The sequence below is a fragment of the Rousettus aegyptiacus genome, unplaced genomic scaffold (assembly GCF_014176215.1).
Source record: "Rousettus aegyptiacus isolate mRouAeg1 unplaced genomic scaffold, mRouAeg1.p scaffold_m13_p_3, whole genome shotgun sequence".
NCBI lineage: Eukaryota > Metazoa > Chordata > Mammalia > Chiroptera > Pteropodidae > Rousettus > Rousettus aegyptiacus.
In genome coordinates, this window is record NW_023416306.1 from 132,242,548 (window position 1) to 132,255,899 (window position 13,352).

At 50.7% G+C, this 13,352-nt stretch overlaps 1 protein-coding gene across 5 annotated transcripts; it reads right to left on the reverse strand.

The window, feature by feature from the left end:
- Window positions 1-418: 418 nt before the first annotated feature.
- On the reverse strand, window positions 419-8,334 carry PIF1 (PIF1 5'-to-3' DNA helicase). 5 transcript variants are annotated; one of them, XM_036238385.1, is made up of 13 exons: window positions 8,277-8,334; window positions 6,980-7,577; window positions 5,936-6,068; window positions 5,722-5,847; window positions 5,447-5,600; window positions 5,242-5,356; window positions 5,054-5,160; window positions 3,725-3,864; window positions 3,257-3,363; window positions 2,399-2,486; window positions 2,104-2,249; window positions 1,314-1,505; window positions 419-1,100 (listed from the first exon to the last, which is right to left on the reverse strand). In XM_036238385.1, the coding sequence occupies exons 2-13, from the start codon at window positions 7,559-7,561 to the stop codon at window positions 1,041-1,043; spliced, it is 1,950 nt and encodes a 649-aa protein (XP_036094278.1). In that variant the 5' UTR covers window positions 7,562-7,577; window positions 8,277-8,334; the 3' UTR covers window positions 419-1,040. The 5 variants fall into 5 exon arrangements, with proteins under 5 accessions (XP_036094278.1, XP_036094279.1, XP_036094277.1 ...); XM_036238386.1 differs by having other exon boundaries at window positions 6,980-7,574; window positions 8,277-8,333; XM_036238384.1 differs by having other exon boundaries at window positions 3,725-3,878; window positions 5,113-5,160; window positions 6,980-8,296.
- Between the last annotated feature and the right edge of the window lie 5,018 nt (window positions 8,335-13,352).

Genomic DNA, 13,352 nt, shown 5'->3' on the forward strand with positions numbered 1-13,352 from the left:
ACCAGCCTATGAGGGCTTCTGAGCCATTTCCATCAAGCTTTTTCATCAACTGAAGCTAGTTTGGCGATGACCCATCAAGGGCTCCAGGAAGGCCCAAAGACCCCCAGCATTTGTCAGATGTTGCAGCAAGCCCACCTCTTACCATGTGAGTTCTCTAGTGTGTCCTTGTCTGACGACTGGCTGATGGTGATTCACTTTGTCATTTCGTTGTGAGTCATCAACTTCAGGTAACTCACCTTTCCAAATAACCAGTGATACTAACAAAACCTCTCACAAGAGTGCTGTGAGCTCAGTAAACACCTCTGCACATGCAAGGCTGGGGCAGGGGGCACAGGATTAGCCTCCCTGAGACAGGAGTGGCCAGTGCCCCGGGCAGGGGTGCCCTCTTAAAGACAGCAGAACACTCAACTCCCAGGCCTTACACGATTCACAAGTTTATTTGTCCTAAAATAAATACAATCTGAGAATATCCATTTCAATTCCCCCACACTATTTCTTCCCCCCAAAAAGCAGTTTAAGATATGTGCACACAGTTTGCAGTGTGTGCTCTCATGTCAGGCTCAAGAAGGTGTTTTCCTGGCTGTGCTAGGCTGGGCCTAGCTGTGAAAGTTCCCCAGCTTCCCTTCTCTGGGGCTGGAATTGGGCCTGAGTCCCCCAGGACCCCAATGGCCTATTCTTGCTCCTGAAGCACCTGCCTCGTCCCTCCACAGTCCAAATGGGTTGGCATTCATGACCATGTGGCCCCGTGGTCAGCCCTTGCAGAGAGCTCTGTCCTCTAACACCAGATACCCAAACACAGGCCCATTCCCACTGGTACAGGAAGGGTTACTAACCTGGGAAGCAGCTCACCCAGAACAAGGGGAGAAACTGAGGCACAGCTGGCAAATGGGTGGGAAGCACTCTTCCTTAATTCCTGCCAAGAGGCTGAGAGCCCCTAATGAAAGGAGAAAAGAGCACTGACCACCCTCCCCCTGTTATTCCCGGGGGTTCTGGCCTCCTAGGGAGGAGGGGGAAACCATCCTTTGTCTTCTTGTGGCGGCTCAGAGGTTTGGGTCCACATTCTCCTGGTCTGAGGCTGTCTCATCATCATTTGGAGACTCCTAGATTGAAGCCGGAGAACCCAAGTAATGGGTGTCTGCTGTGCCCCAGAGCCACAGCCGGGGGAGGGGGGAGCAACATCTTCCTCTTGCCCCTGTCCCCAGTGGAGCTAGGAAAGGCCCTGCCACCCCCACCTAGGGTCCCTTGGCCTTTCCTCCATTCTAGGTCTCAGACTGCCCACAGCCACATGGCCCACCATTGGGTGACTCTCTTACCAGACCGAGGCCCCTGCCTTGCCGCAGGTTGGCATAGAAGTGCAGCACACGGGGGTCACAGCGAACCACCATGGGGTCAAAGTCTAGGACACGCAGGCCCTGCAGGCTGCGTGCCCGTGAAAGGGCCACGTAGGCCTGGCCGCTGGCAAATACCCGTCCCAGAGACATCTCCACACAGTCCAGGGACATTCCCTGGGGGATGGAAGGACAGAGATGGAGCCAGCTCTGCCTAAATTCCCTTGTACCCAAGAGCCTGGCCCCACCTCACCGGCTCAGCTACATCCCCTGGATCTCCTTGCCCAGTCCAGGGATTCTCAAGGCAGAGAAACAGGCTGACCCCAGGTGTGTATCTGAATAGGAGGGCATCCAGGAGATGATCCAGGATAAGAGCAGGGGGATAGAGGCAAAAGGAAAGAGCTCAGGCCTGGGTCAGACAGGCATGAAAATGAATCCTAGCTCTGCCTCTCACTATTCGTATGACCTTACACAAGTTACTTAACCTCTCTGCGCCCTGGAATGATTATTATACAGTTGTTGTAAAGATTAAGTTTAACATATCTAGTAGTATCTCAGAAGATAGCAGGGCAAGAAATGACAAAGGGGAAATGACAAATATCTGGGAAAGGAAGAGGAGGCGGCAAAGTGGGAAATGCACTAAAGCAAGGTTTATTCTACAATTGGAACTTTCCATCCAGGTCTAGCTCAACTTCCATAAAACCTTTAAGGGTCCCCTTCAGGCCTGTCCCATTCTCTCTCTGCCCTGCCCCCATATCCCATACTAGCTGCTCACCTGGCTCTTGTGGATGGATATTGCCCAGGCCAGCTGGAGGGGCAGCTGCTGCCGGGTAAGGAATTGGCCTCCAGTGGCTTGCACCGTCCAGCGGTCAGCACGGATGACCTCAGTGACTCCGCAAAGGAATCGCACCTGGGGAAGCCCTGAGGAAGAAGCCCAACCTTTCAGCCCAGATTCAGGGCTTAGAAGTGCAGAGCAGACCTTGCCTCTCCATCCTAGCCTCCTCCTCCTCACACTTACCCCAGGACCCTGCTGCAAACCCAAGTAGTAGGACCACACCCCCAACACTTACCTCTCCCCTCAGTCTCGAACCCGACTACCACCCCTCGGGCACCATTCACCAGGCCCCGGGAGACTGCTAAGTTCTTCACCAGCATCACCTATGAGGGAAAGAAAACTGGAGGCATGGACAGCTGTCCCATTCCTACACCTGGCCTCAGGTCCCACAGACACTGCAGTGGTTCTGAGAGATTTGAGGCCATCATGGAAGGGCACTGAGTCCTAATCCTTAACTGAGCCACCGGCTGACTATGACCCCTGTGGCAAGTTGCTTTATTTTCCCGGGTCTCAATTTCCCTTTGTGTCAAAAGGGAATGACATTTGCTCAGCTTGCCTCAGAAGGAGGGCATAAAGAGCAATAAGGTAACAGACATCACAGGGCTTTAAAAATTTCGAGGTCTGTCATGGGGTATGTCTGTGGGCCACAATCTTGAGCAATAACTTTCAGGTCCTGCCATCTTTCTTCCAACCATACGGTGCCTGCATTTTTCCCTTGGGTGCCTTTCAGAACTGGGAAAAGGCTCCCATTTGGGCCACTCCCAACACGGTAGAAGGGAGAGGGGCTCTCTCAAAGCATAGGATAAACTGCAGAAGATAACTTTGTGAGGTAGATATTTTACTCCTCATTTTAGAGATTAGGAAACTGAGCTTCGGCAAGGGCAAGGGACTCATCCAAAGCCACACTGCCTGGAGCTCCAGGCATGGGAATGGGAGGGCAGTGGAAAGTTGAAGACAGGAAGGTGGGTGGGAAGAGGAGGAAAGGAGTTGGCTGTAATCACAACTGGGCCTCTGGTTATGGAGCAGCTTGGGCAGAGGGGCAAGGATTGGAGAAGCCCAAGTTCCCAGGGTCTAGGCCCCACTTCCTACTTACCTGGGCTCCTAGCTTTAGCTGAAGGAGACGGCTAACAGGACACTGGACATCCAGGGTCCGGGCTTGCTCAGGATCACTGTCCATGGCTTCAAAGCTATGTACCTCACCTGGGAAAAGAGAGTTGGGCAAACAGATTACAAGTCACTGACTCATGGCTTAGGTTCTCAAAACAGACCAGGGCATGGGAGTGGGGGTGGGGGGGTAGTGGGGACAGCTCAGGCCCAGCTGGAGCTTTAGAACTAGAGACCTGGGTTCAAGTCTCACTTCCAGCATTTACTGGCTGAGTGATCTTGACCCATTCAAGGTCACACCTATCAAAGTCATAGTTATATCTGCAAATGTAAGGGCCACAGAGGAGGTTGGGACCTAGATAACTAAATGATCTCAAGGGCCCAGGCTGCCTCGGAGGCCACACCTGCCTGAATGCCCCTCCCAGCTGGTCTAGCCCAGTTCCAGCTCCCTGCTCACCTGGCAGCTCCTGCAGCCGCCTCTCATTGGTAAGGGCCACGTCATCCTGGTGGGTACAGAGTCTTGTGGCCACAATCCCGTCTCGCCCCACCTTGTGGGTAGCCGTGGCCTGGAGCTGGCGAGTTACCTCATCTGAGCACCTGTGGGGGCTGGGCTGTCAGGGCAGAGCCCACTTGAACACCAGGGAAGGTGGGGCATGTGGGTGTATGGCCCAAGGAGCAGGCCATGGGTTAGGCCTTGAGACCAGAAAGGGGCATCAGGGCAAGATTTGCTGGCTCCCAGGCTGGCCAAACTTGTTCTTTCTCGAATTGGACCCCATACATGGAGATTGAGAAGGGTGTGTGTGGGGGTGATCATCGTGGACGCTCTTTCCTTTGTCCCACCCCTAGGGCTCCTCAGGAAGTTGGATATGCTGAGTGAGCACAGGCCAGAGGTTTAGATGACCTAGACCAGTTGCTGATGTTGACACCTATAATACTGGGAACCTATAATTAGATCAGTCTCCAGGAGACAATCTTCTAGCTCCTGGCCTGCTGCCTTGGGGGAAAAATGGAGCCTATGTTTCTATTTCCCACCATCTCCAGCCTTCTTCCACATGGGGAGGCCTGGGTGCAGCACCAACCCCTGTGGGAGGAGGGAGAACAACTTGGCCCCATCCCTCCTCGCTCTGCCATTTATCCTTACTATTGTCCCCCACACATGCTGGTGGGGACTGTGCATCTCCGTACCTGCCTCCTGTCCCCAGGCACAAAGAACAACTCACAACCACCACCCTCCTCCTAGCTCATCCCAATCTGACCTGGACTTCAAGGCCCATCTCTGGCTCATGTCCTCTGCCCTCCCAGCCTGTCTACTCCCATGTTAGAGTAGTTGTAGCATTTCGACCTTTTGTCCTTGCTGGGCTGAAATTATGTCTGCATCCTCCCCTCCCCAACCAAGTGACTCCACAGGCTCTAAAAGTGGAAGGAACTTGGATTTTAGAGTCAGACTTGGGTTCAAATCCCAGCTTGGTCACTTAATAGCTGTGACTTTGGGCTAGTCACTTCACCTCTCTGAACCTCAGTTTCTGCGTCTGTGAAATAGGAGTGTTGACATCTCTGAATTCCTTCCATGTGTCCATCTGCCCATACTTCCCTGACACCTACTGTGTGCCGGGCCCTGCAATGGGTGTTGGGGATCCCAACCCTGGGAGAAGCAGGGTCCCAGTGCCCAGAGCGACCATCTATGGGCCCAGGAAGCATTTCTCCCCCTTCTCTGCGTCCCTATGCTCCTCATTGCCCTGCACACGGATCCTCATTTTGTGGCCCCTTCGCTATTCACAGGGCCCACCTGCCCAGCCTGACAGCCTGTAGCAAAGAGATGAAGGTCTGGTCTGCCTGCCTCCACACCTTGGTCAGCTCCAGGGTCACTGGGACACACTTCCTCCAGCTCTTTGCCTAGTAGGAGTAAGGTGAGGGTGTCAGGGAGTAAAGCAGACCCTCGGGGGATGGAGGGCAGAGAAGGAGGGCGAGTGGTACCTGAAAGCAGAACTGTGGGGGCTGTGAACCCTTGGTTACAGGTGGTAGCTGCAGGAAGTCTCCACAGATGATGAGCTGGATCCCTCCGAATGGCTTATTCTGCTGCCGGACAGCTCTAGAGAGGAGCAAGAGTGCTTTAGGGGCTGGGATGGACAGGTTCCACATGAAAAACCACCAGAACCCAGACTTCACTGCACATACTGACCTGGCCACGGCCTCCAGTTTGTCAAACAGTTCTGCTTCCACCATGGAGATCTCGTCAATGACCAGCCGCTGGCAGCTTAGCCAGCCCTGCCGCACGCTTGGCCGCTGGGCCAGGGCCACACACTGGGCCAGTGGAGCTTGACCTGAGCCAATGCCTGAGAGTGACACTATTTAGCCTGGGCTGAGACCTCAGCCCTGTCTCAACCCTGACCTTCCCACCCTCCTTCCCACGAGCATGGCTTGCTCCCAGCTCTAGCCCCAGGGGCTCTCACTTACCTGCAAAAGCATGGAGGGTGGTACCTCCAATGTAGCAGGCTGCCACACCAGTGCTGGCAGTGGCCACAGTGCCTGTGGGAGGCAGCGAGCCCAGGATACGCTTCAGCAGATAAGACTTCCCTGTCCCTGGGCAGAGGGCAAAGTCACGGCCACCTCTCCTCCATCCTACCCCACTGCCATCCTCCCTCCCTTCTCCAACTCTGCTCCTCACTACCTGCACTCCCAGTGAAGAAAATGCTCTGTCCTTTCAGGATGACCCTTAGCACTGCAGCCTGTTCTTCAGAAAGCTGTGGTTTGGTGGGAGGTAAATTCAGCCTCTTCACAGGCAGGGGCCACCTTGGGGTTTCCTGGTGGGATAGGGCTATCTTAGGGCCTCCTCCTACCCCATAAGCATTGCCCCCCGCTTAAGCAATGCCTTCTTGGCCCAGACGCAATGATAGGTAGGCCTGGTAGCCCTTATGTCTCTGCTGGCTTCATTCATTAGAGCCCTTGGGCAGCCCTGGTTCACCTGGAGATCATGCCAATAACTATAGGGATCCAGGTCTCTCTTCCAGGAAGGGATCAAGGCTGGGTCTCCACTGACTCCTGGTGCCCTGAAGACCCTGCTGCATGGGTCTGGATTCTCCCTAAGCTCCCTCCTCTGGGTTCTCTAACTCTCCTGGGTTCTCTAACTCTCCTCTTACCCATGCTTCCTTCTCACTTCTCTCCCTATTACAAACCTGTCTCTCACCTCAAAACGCCCAAGCGAAACCCTTCCTAGCCAGGGCCCCTTCTTGCCCCATCTCCATCTTCTCACCAGCTTAGTCTCAAACCCATGTGGTCTACATATGTCCCAGTTCATAAACACTCTCAAATCCACCAGACTTTGTCATACCCGTATCTGATTGGCCCCTGACACTGCTGACGACTTTGTTTTCTCCAAAAGCTCCTCTTCTCCAAAGCCACTACATTCTTCTTCTTCTCCTTCTTCTTCTTCTTCTTTTTTTTTTTTTTTCCTGAAATCTCCTTTCCAGGCCTCCTCTGCTTTCACTTTTAATGAGATATGGGCTCCCTTTTCCTATTCTCTCTTACCCAGTCTCAGGGATTGCATTATAAGGAACAAGCGCACAAGTCTCACATTTCTGTCATACTCGAATGTCCGATGGGCATCTCCTCTGGGATAACCAGCAGCATCCTCAAATACCACCACCTTCTTCCCCCAACTTGAGTCTCCTATGTCTCTTCCATCTCAGTAGCATGACCCAGTCCCCAGGCGTACCCCCTTTCCTGTCCTCACGGTGCTGGGCTCGGCCCCTGCCCGGGGCTCCATGGACTGCTTCATCAGCGTGGTGTCTAGGACTCGGGTGGCCGCTGCGCGCCGCACCTCCTCCGCCTGCACTGGACTGATGGTGATGAAGTCGCGGGGCCTCGGGCCAAGAAGCTGCGTGCGGGCAGAGGTCGGCGGGGGACCGGGGGCCGCAACCAGCTTGAGGCGCAGCATGCGCAGGAAGCGGCGCAGGCGATCCGGGGGTGCGTCGGAGAGCAGCAGCTGCACAGCGCCTGCGGGAGGAGCGCCCTCGGCGGGGAGCCGCAGTGTGCTGCGCCCAGTGGCAGCAAAGCGCGTGAAGAGACGCGCAGCGCGCAGGGAATAGCAGCGCGGCCGCCCTGCCTGCCCAGGCCCCTGCAGCCGCAGCATCAACTCGCGGCGCTCGTTACGACCCAGGCTCAGCTCTGCGGTGCGTAGAGCCTGGCGCCTTCGCGGCTGCCCGCCGGGGCTCAGCTCCTCCACAGCCACGCGGCACCGCAGCTCCGCGTCCTCGCATTCTACTGCTGCTGCCAGGGTTCCCGACAGCATCGTCATCGCTTCTGCAAGTCTGCTAAAAGACCAGAACATAAGGGACATAACAGGTGACATAATGGCCTTGACGAGGAGAGAGGTCAAGGCCATGTAGGGTCACAGAGGCTGTCATTAGCAATACAAAAAGGTCACAGAGATGGCAAAAGGACACTGGGACCAACCGAAAATTCAATTAGAAATTACTCTCCTACATAATAATTTCCAGAGTGGTGCATGGGCAGCGTCAAATGCACCCGGGTTTGGGAAGCCTCGCTGTCCCGCGAGAGCCGCAGAAAAAGAGGGACCCTGAACAGAAAAGAAGGCAGCTTCGAAAAGACCCAAGGCAGGCACTGAGTCTTCTCCCTGGGAAACGGGACTCTCGCGTGGGGAGATGATCAAGGGGGCTGATATGTAATACGCTCCTCCTATCTTCCAGGTACGTTCAATGGTTTATACGCAGACGGGCAGCTCTCACTATTTCCCCGTGTACAGAAGTGGAAACAGGTTGTGAGAGGTCATACAGCTGGTCCGGGATAGTGTGATTCCGAAGCCCTGTTGCATCCCATCTCCAACGTGGGGAAGCGGTAGAATATCTGGCTGGGGAAATCGCGGTGGGACCCTGGGATCCGGGAATCCTTGCTCCCTCCGTCTGACCCTCTTGTTTGCACCCTTCTGGCATGGACCCCTTGAAGAGGCAGTCTACTTTACCCCCCAGCTCTGAGATCGGGTAGACACTCACATGCGCCGGACCAACAAGCCGAAGAGTTTGCCTGCAGGCGAAGCTCCGGTACTAGAAACTTTCAAATACTGGCTGTAGAGAATCACCCTATCACCGGCAGGATCTTTAAATCCTCCAGCCAGTCAGAGACAGGGGCGTGGCAAGGGGTGTGTCATTGGTTGAATTCCAACTTTGCGAGCTTGGGCTGTACCAATCGCACACCGGAGGAAGGAAGAGTTTTGTAGGGGCCGAGTGTACCAAGTAGCGTGGACTAGTGGATGTGGCAGAAGAAGCCGGGTGGGGGTGGGGTTACAGCTGTGCGGCACGTGGCGTGGTGTCACCCAACCCGGGTCTGAAGATTTACTTTAGGAACCGTCCCTCCAACACATTCCCCCTCCATCTAGCCCTCACTTAGCAGATGAACGGAGCCCCCTCACGCGATGGTCGCCCACTCCTGGGCAGACCACCGTAAAGTCTGCGCAGCCGCTGCCTCTGCCCCTCAACTCTTTCCACCCTTCTGTACCTTTGTAAGGGTCGTTTTACGTATTGTCTTTCCCACCCACCTGAGGCCCATCAGTGAGGGCACCTGAAACCTGTGTCAGACGCTCAGAGTACAAGGGAAGTGTGTGATCCTCTGTCTTCGGGGAATACTTACCCTCTTGTCGCCCTGAGTGTTTGGGGAATTTATTTTTAATTATCTTTTTTCCCCTTGTGAAGCTTGGAATTACATAGCTGGGAGGGATCTTACAGGTGACTCCAGCCTCTCTATTTGTTTGTTTTCATTTTGCAAATGAAATCACGGCCCCAAGAGGTTTCATCAAAGGTCATACAGCTTGTACATAGTAAAAACAAAGCCTTGAACTTAAGTCTAACCCGGCTTAATCACCTCCGTGTTTCACTACTATACCACACTGCTCCCAGGTGCTTGGTCTTTACAAAGGGAATCTCAGGTGGTGACAGCCACTGACTGCAATGCCCAAGCACTGTCGTTAGGTGTCGCCCTAAGCAAGTTTCCTTATTGTATCAAGCCTTTGTTTCATATGTAAAAATGAGAGGAAGATGAAAATATGATGATTGCACAACTCTGTGACTATACTAAAAATCATTGTGAATTGTTCACTTTAAATGTGTAGTATGTGGATTATATCTCAATAAAACTGTTAGGAAAAAAATCACGAGAAATATATTTTTCCTCTTCAGTGTAGTCTTGACATATAAGTACCAGTCGCATAAATTTTCAGTCACTGTGGCAGGCAGAAAAATGCCCCCCTAAGATGTCCACTTCTGAATCCCCATAATTTGTAAATATGTTACCTTACATGGCAACAGGGACTCTGCAGATGTAATAAATAAAGGATCTTGAGATGAGGAGATTATCCTGGATTGCCTGGGTGGGCTCAAGGGAATCAGAAGGGTTCTCATAAGGGAAAGAGGGAAGCAGGAGAGTCAGAGAAGGAGATGTGATGAAGGAAGCAGAGGGTGTCTGTGTGTGTGTGTGTGTGTGTGTGTGTGTGTGTGTGTGTGAGAGAGAGAGAGAGAGAGAGAGAGAGAGAGAGAGATACACGGAGATTTGAGGACATTACTGTTGGTGTCGAAGATGGAGGGAAAGACTGTGAGCCAAGCCAAAGAATACAGGAGGTTTCTAGAAGCTGGAAAAGGCAAGGAAGTGGATTCCTCCCCAGAATATCAAGAAGGAACGCAGTTCTTGGTATTAGCCCCCCAGTAAGACATATTTCAGATCTCCAGAATGGCGATATAATTAATCTGTATTGTTTTAAGCTCCTAACTGTCTGGCAATTTGTTACAGCAGCAATAGCAATAAAAAACAAATACAGTTATACAACTAGAAAGTGAACCAGCTGGGATTATAGCCCCAGGTCTGTCTGTTTCCAAAACCTGTGTTCTCTTCTCACTATCTTTTACTTCTGGCAGGCCTAGCACACTCGCAAGCTTGCTCCTTTCTCCTTTCTCTCTGTGCAGTACCCCAGACTGCCTCTAGAGAAGACATAGAGACTTTTACATGGATTTTCTCCCAATATTTTTTTCTTTTGGCTTTTAATTTCTTTATTGTAAAATAGACAGAATATAAAATTTACCATTTTGACTATTTTAAGTGTACAATTAATTGCCATTAAGTGTATTCAAGTGTTATAAAACCATCACCACTATCTATTTTCAGATAATATTCATCATACCAAATAGAAACTGTGTGCCCATTAGGCAATAACTTCCCATTCCTCTCTCCTTTCACCCCTGGTATACCCAACATTTTATTCTGAAAATATTCCAACATATACAGAAAGGTTGAAAGACTTTTATAATGAACATTCACATACCAACAAGATTCTATAATTAATATTTTGTCGTACTTCATATCTCATAATTTAGCCATCCATTCATTCATCAATCCATTTTTTGTTATGCATTTCAAAGTAGCAGACAACAGCACATGTCACACCTAACCACTTCAACACACAATGCATTAACTAGAGTTTATGCTTACCTTTTGCATGTAAACTTACATACAGCGAAATGCACAAATCTTGGGCTTATTGTGACAGGAGTTTTGACAGATGCATATACCTGTGAGGCTCAAGCTCTTATCAGGATATAGAACTGTGCTATCCAATAGGGTAGCAACCAGCCACATGTGGCTACTTTTAAATTTAAAGTCATGAAAATTAAATGAAATTATGTTTTTCATTTGTACTGGCCACACTTCAAGTGCTCATAGCCACATGTGGACAGCACAGACAGGGCATTTCCTTCATTGTACAAAGTTCTAAGAACATTACCTTCATCTAGAAAGTTTCCTTATGCCCCTTCACAGTCAATCTCTGCCCTCAGTCCTTAGGCACCCCCTGTTCTGATTTTGTTTTTATCACAGATTTTAGCTTGTTCTAGAACTTCCTATAAATGGAATTAAACGGTATGTATTCTTGTATGTACAGGCTTCTTTCACTCAGCATAATGGTTTTGAGATTCCTCCACGTTGCTGTATGTATCAGTTAGTGGTTCTTTTTTATTTCTGAATAGTATTCCATTGTATGGGGATACCAGTTTATCCATTTTCAAGCTGATGACTATCTGGGCTTTCTGTGGATTTATGCTTTCTTTTGAACAAATGCCTGTTCTAAAGAAATTAGTGGGTCATAGAATAGATGCGCATTTAGTTTCATATGAAACTGCCAGAGCTTTTCCCAAAGTGGTTATATGCCCACCCTGATTTTTGTAAGAGCAGCAACAGTGAGTCCTTGTAGGGAAGGGAATAGACTGAATAACTGGACACCGCCTCTGGGTGGATTAACGGTCCTCAGGCTCCGCTCTCCTCCCCTCCCCAGCGTAGTTCTCCAGTCAGATGCTGATTGGCCGATGGAGGAGGGAGGCGGAGCCAGAGGGACTATTTACATCGGGGGCCGAACTTCCTCATCCTTCGCTTGGGGCAGCCTTGGTTGGCACCCATTTGTAACTCTGCTCGCCGCTGCTTCCGTGAGATCAGTTCCGAGCGAAGCGCAATACTGCCCGCGGCTCTCCTCGCCTAACCCGAAGCTTGGTTTTGACTCAAGCTCTCAGAAGGAGCGGGATTTTCTTCATTACAAAATTTTTTCCTTGAGAACTCTCCTTATGTCTTGTCAGCTCTTTCTCACGGGTGGCCTCAGTCCAGCCTCCTGCTCATTAATAAAAACAACGATATTAGAGCAGGACTGGGCAGTTTACAAAATGCATTTTCGGCGTTCTCTCTTGATACTTAAAAGGGTGCCTCCTCTCCATTTAATAGTCCTTTCTCTCCAAGTTTTGCCCTCTTGCCTTTACAGAACAGTCTTGTGGGGGGCGCAGGGGTGGGGCGCTGGAAGGGTTTTCAGTCTTCCAGCTTCCAGAGCACGACTTCGTCACTGGTCAGCGGACTCTTGTTGATCCACTCTCTTTGAAATCTTAACTTCCACAACACAGTCTCCTCATTTCTTCCTACACATTGGCTGCTCTTTATAGGTCTCCTTTGCTAACTCCTTTTCTCCAACCAGATAGACCTCTCAATGTGGAAGGATGATATATATATATTTTTGCCCCTACCCTTTTCAATACCATGGTTTAATTATCAGCTACATGCTGAATCCCAGTATTATATCTCCAGCTTGCCCTTCTTCCCTGAACTCCAGATTATATCTCCATTTGTCCTCCTCATATCTCCATACAGACGCCTAACAGGTATGTCAAACTCGCTTTCTTCAGAACAGAGCTTCTAATCTCCAATACCAAATAAAACTGTTTTTTGCCTATCTTCATCATCTTTGTAAACAGCACCACTAATTTGGGCTCAAGTTAAAAACCCATGTCACATCCCTGGTTCCTTCTTCAACTACAATATCCAATCCACCATCTGAAAACAAAAGCAAGCAACCAAACAAACAAACAAACCTGTTCTGCCTCTAAAATGTATTTTGAATCTATTCATATCCCTCCATCCCCATCCCACATCCTAGAGCTAGCAGCCTGTCATCTTGTCCCTGGGTTACCTCCACTATGTTGCTTCTGTGCAACATGAACTCCCCAGGGGCCCTGGTCTCCTTGTAGGTGGAATCTGAGTTTCTAGATATAGGATCTTCTGAGTCCTCAGACATGGGGTGCAATAGCTACAGGGCTCTGCAAATCGAGACAATAAAATCATGTGGCGCCATTTTTCTATATAGGGTTGGAAATGGCTGGAAGCCTGAGGATTAGCAGAAGCAGTGAAACTCTGTCAACTGGTGTAGCTGCTATGGCAGCTGAGGCAAAGGAGGCCACCATTGGTCCCAAAGGCACTTAATTCTTCCTGCTAAGACTTGGGGGCAGGGTTGACCCTAGAGCTAAGGGAGAAGAGAATGGGGCTGGTAGTGCTGGGGCTGGGATGTAGCCAGTCACTTTCACTCTCTGGGTGTGTTTCTCTAAGTGTAAAACGAGGGCTCAAGGTATAACTAACATCATTTTCTGCTGGCCTTTACACTGAACTCCTGAGAAACGGTTGTGAAGGCTGTAAAATCACCACTGGATGGGAGTGGGAGACATTGGAACCAGTGAGAAGGACAGTTCAGAGCAATGCCCAACGAAAGCTGGAGAACA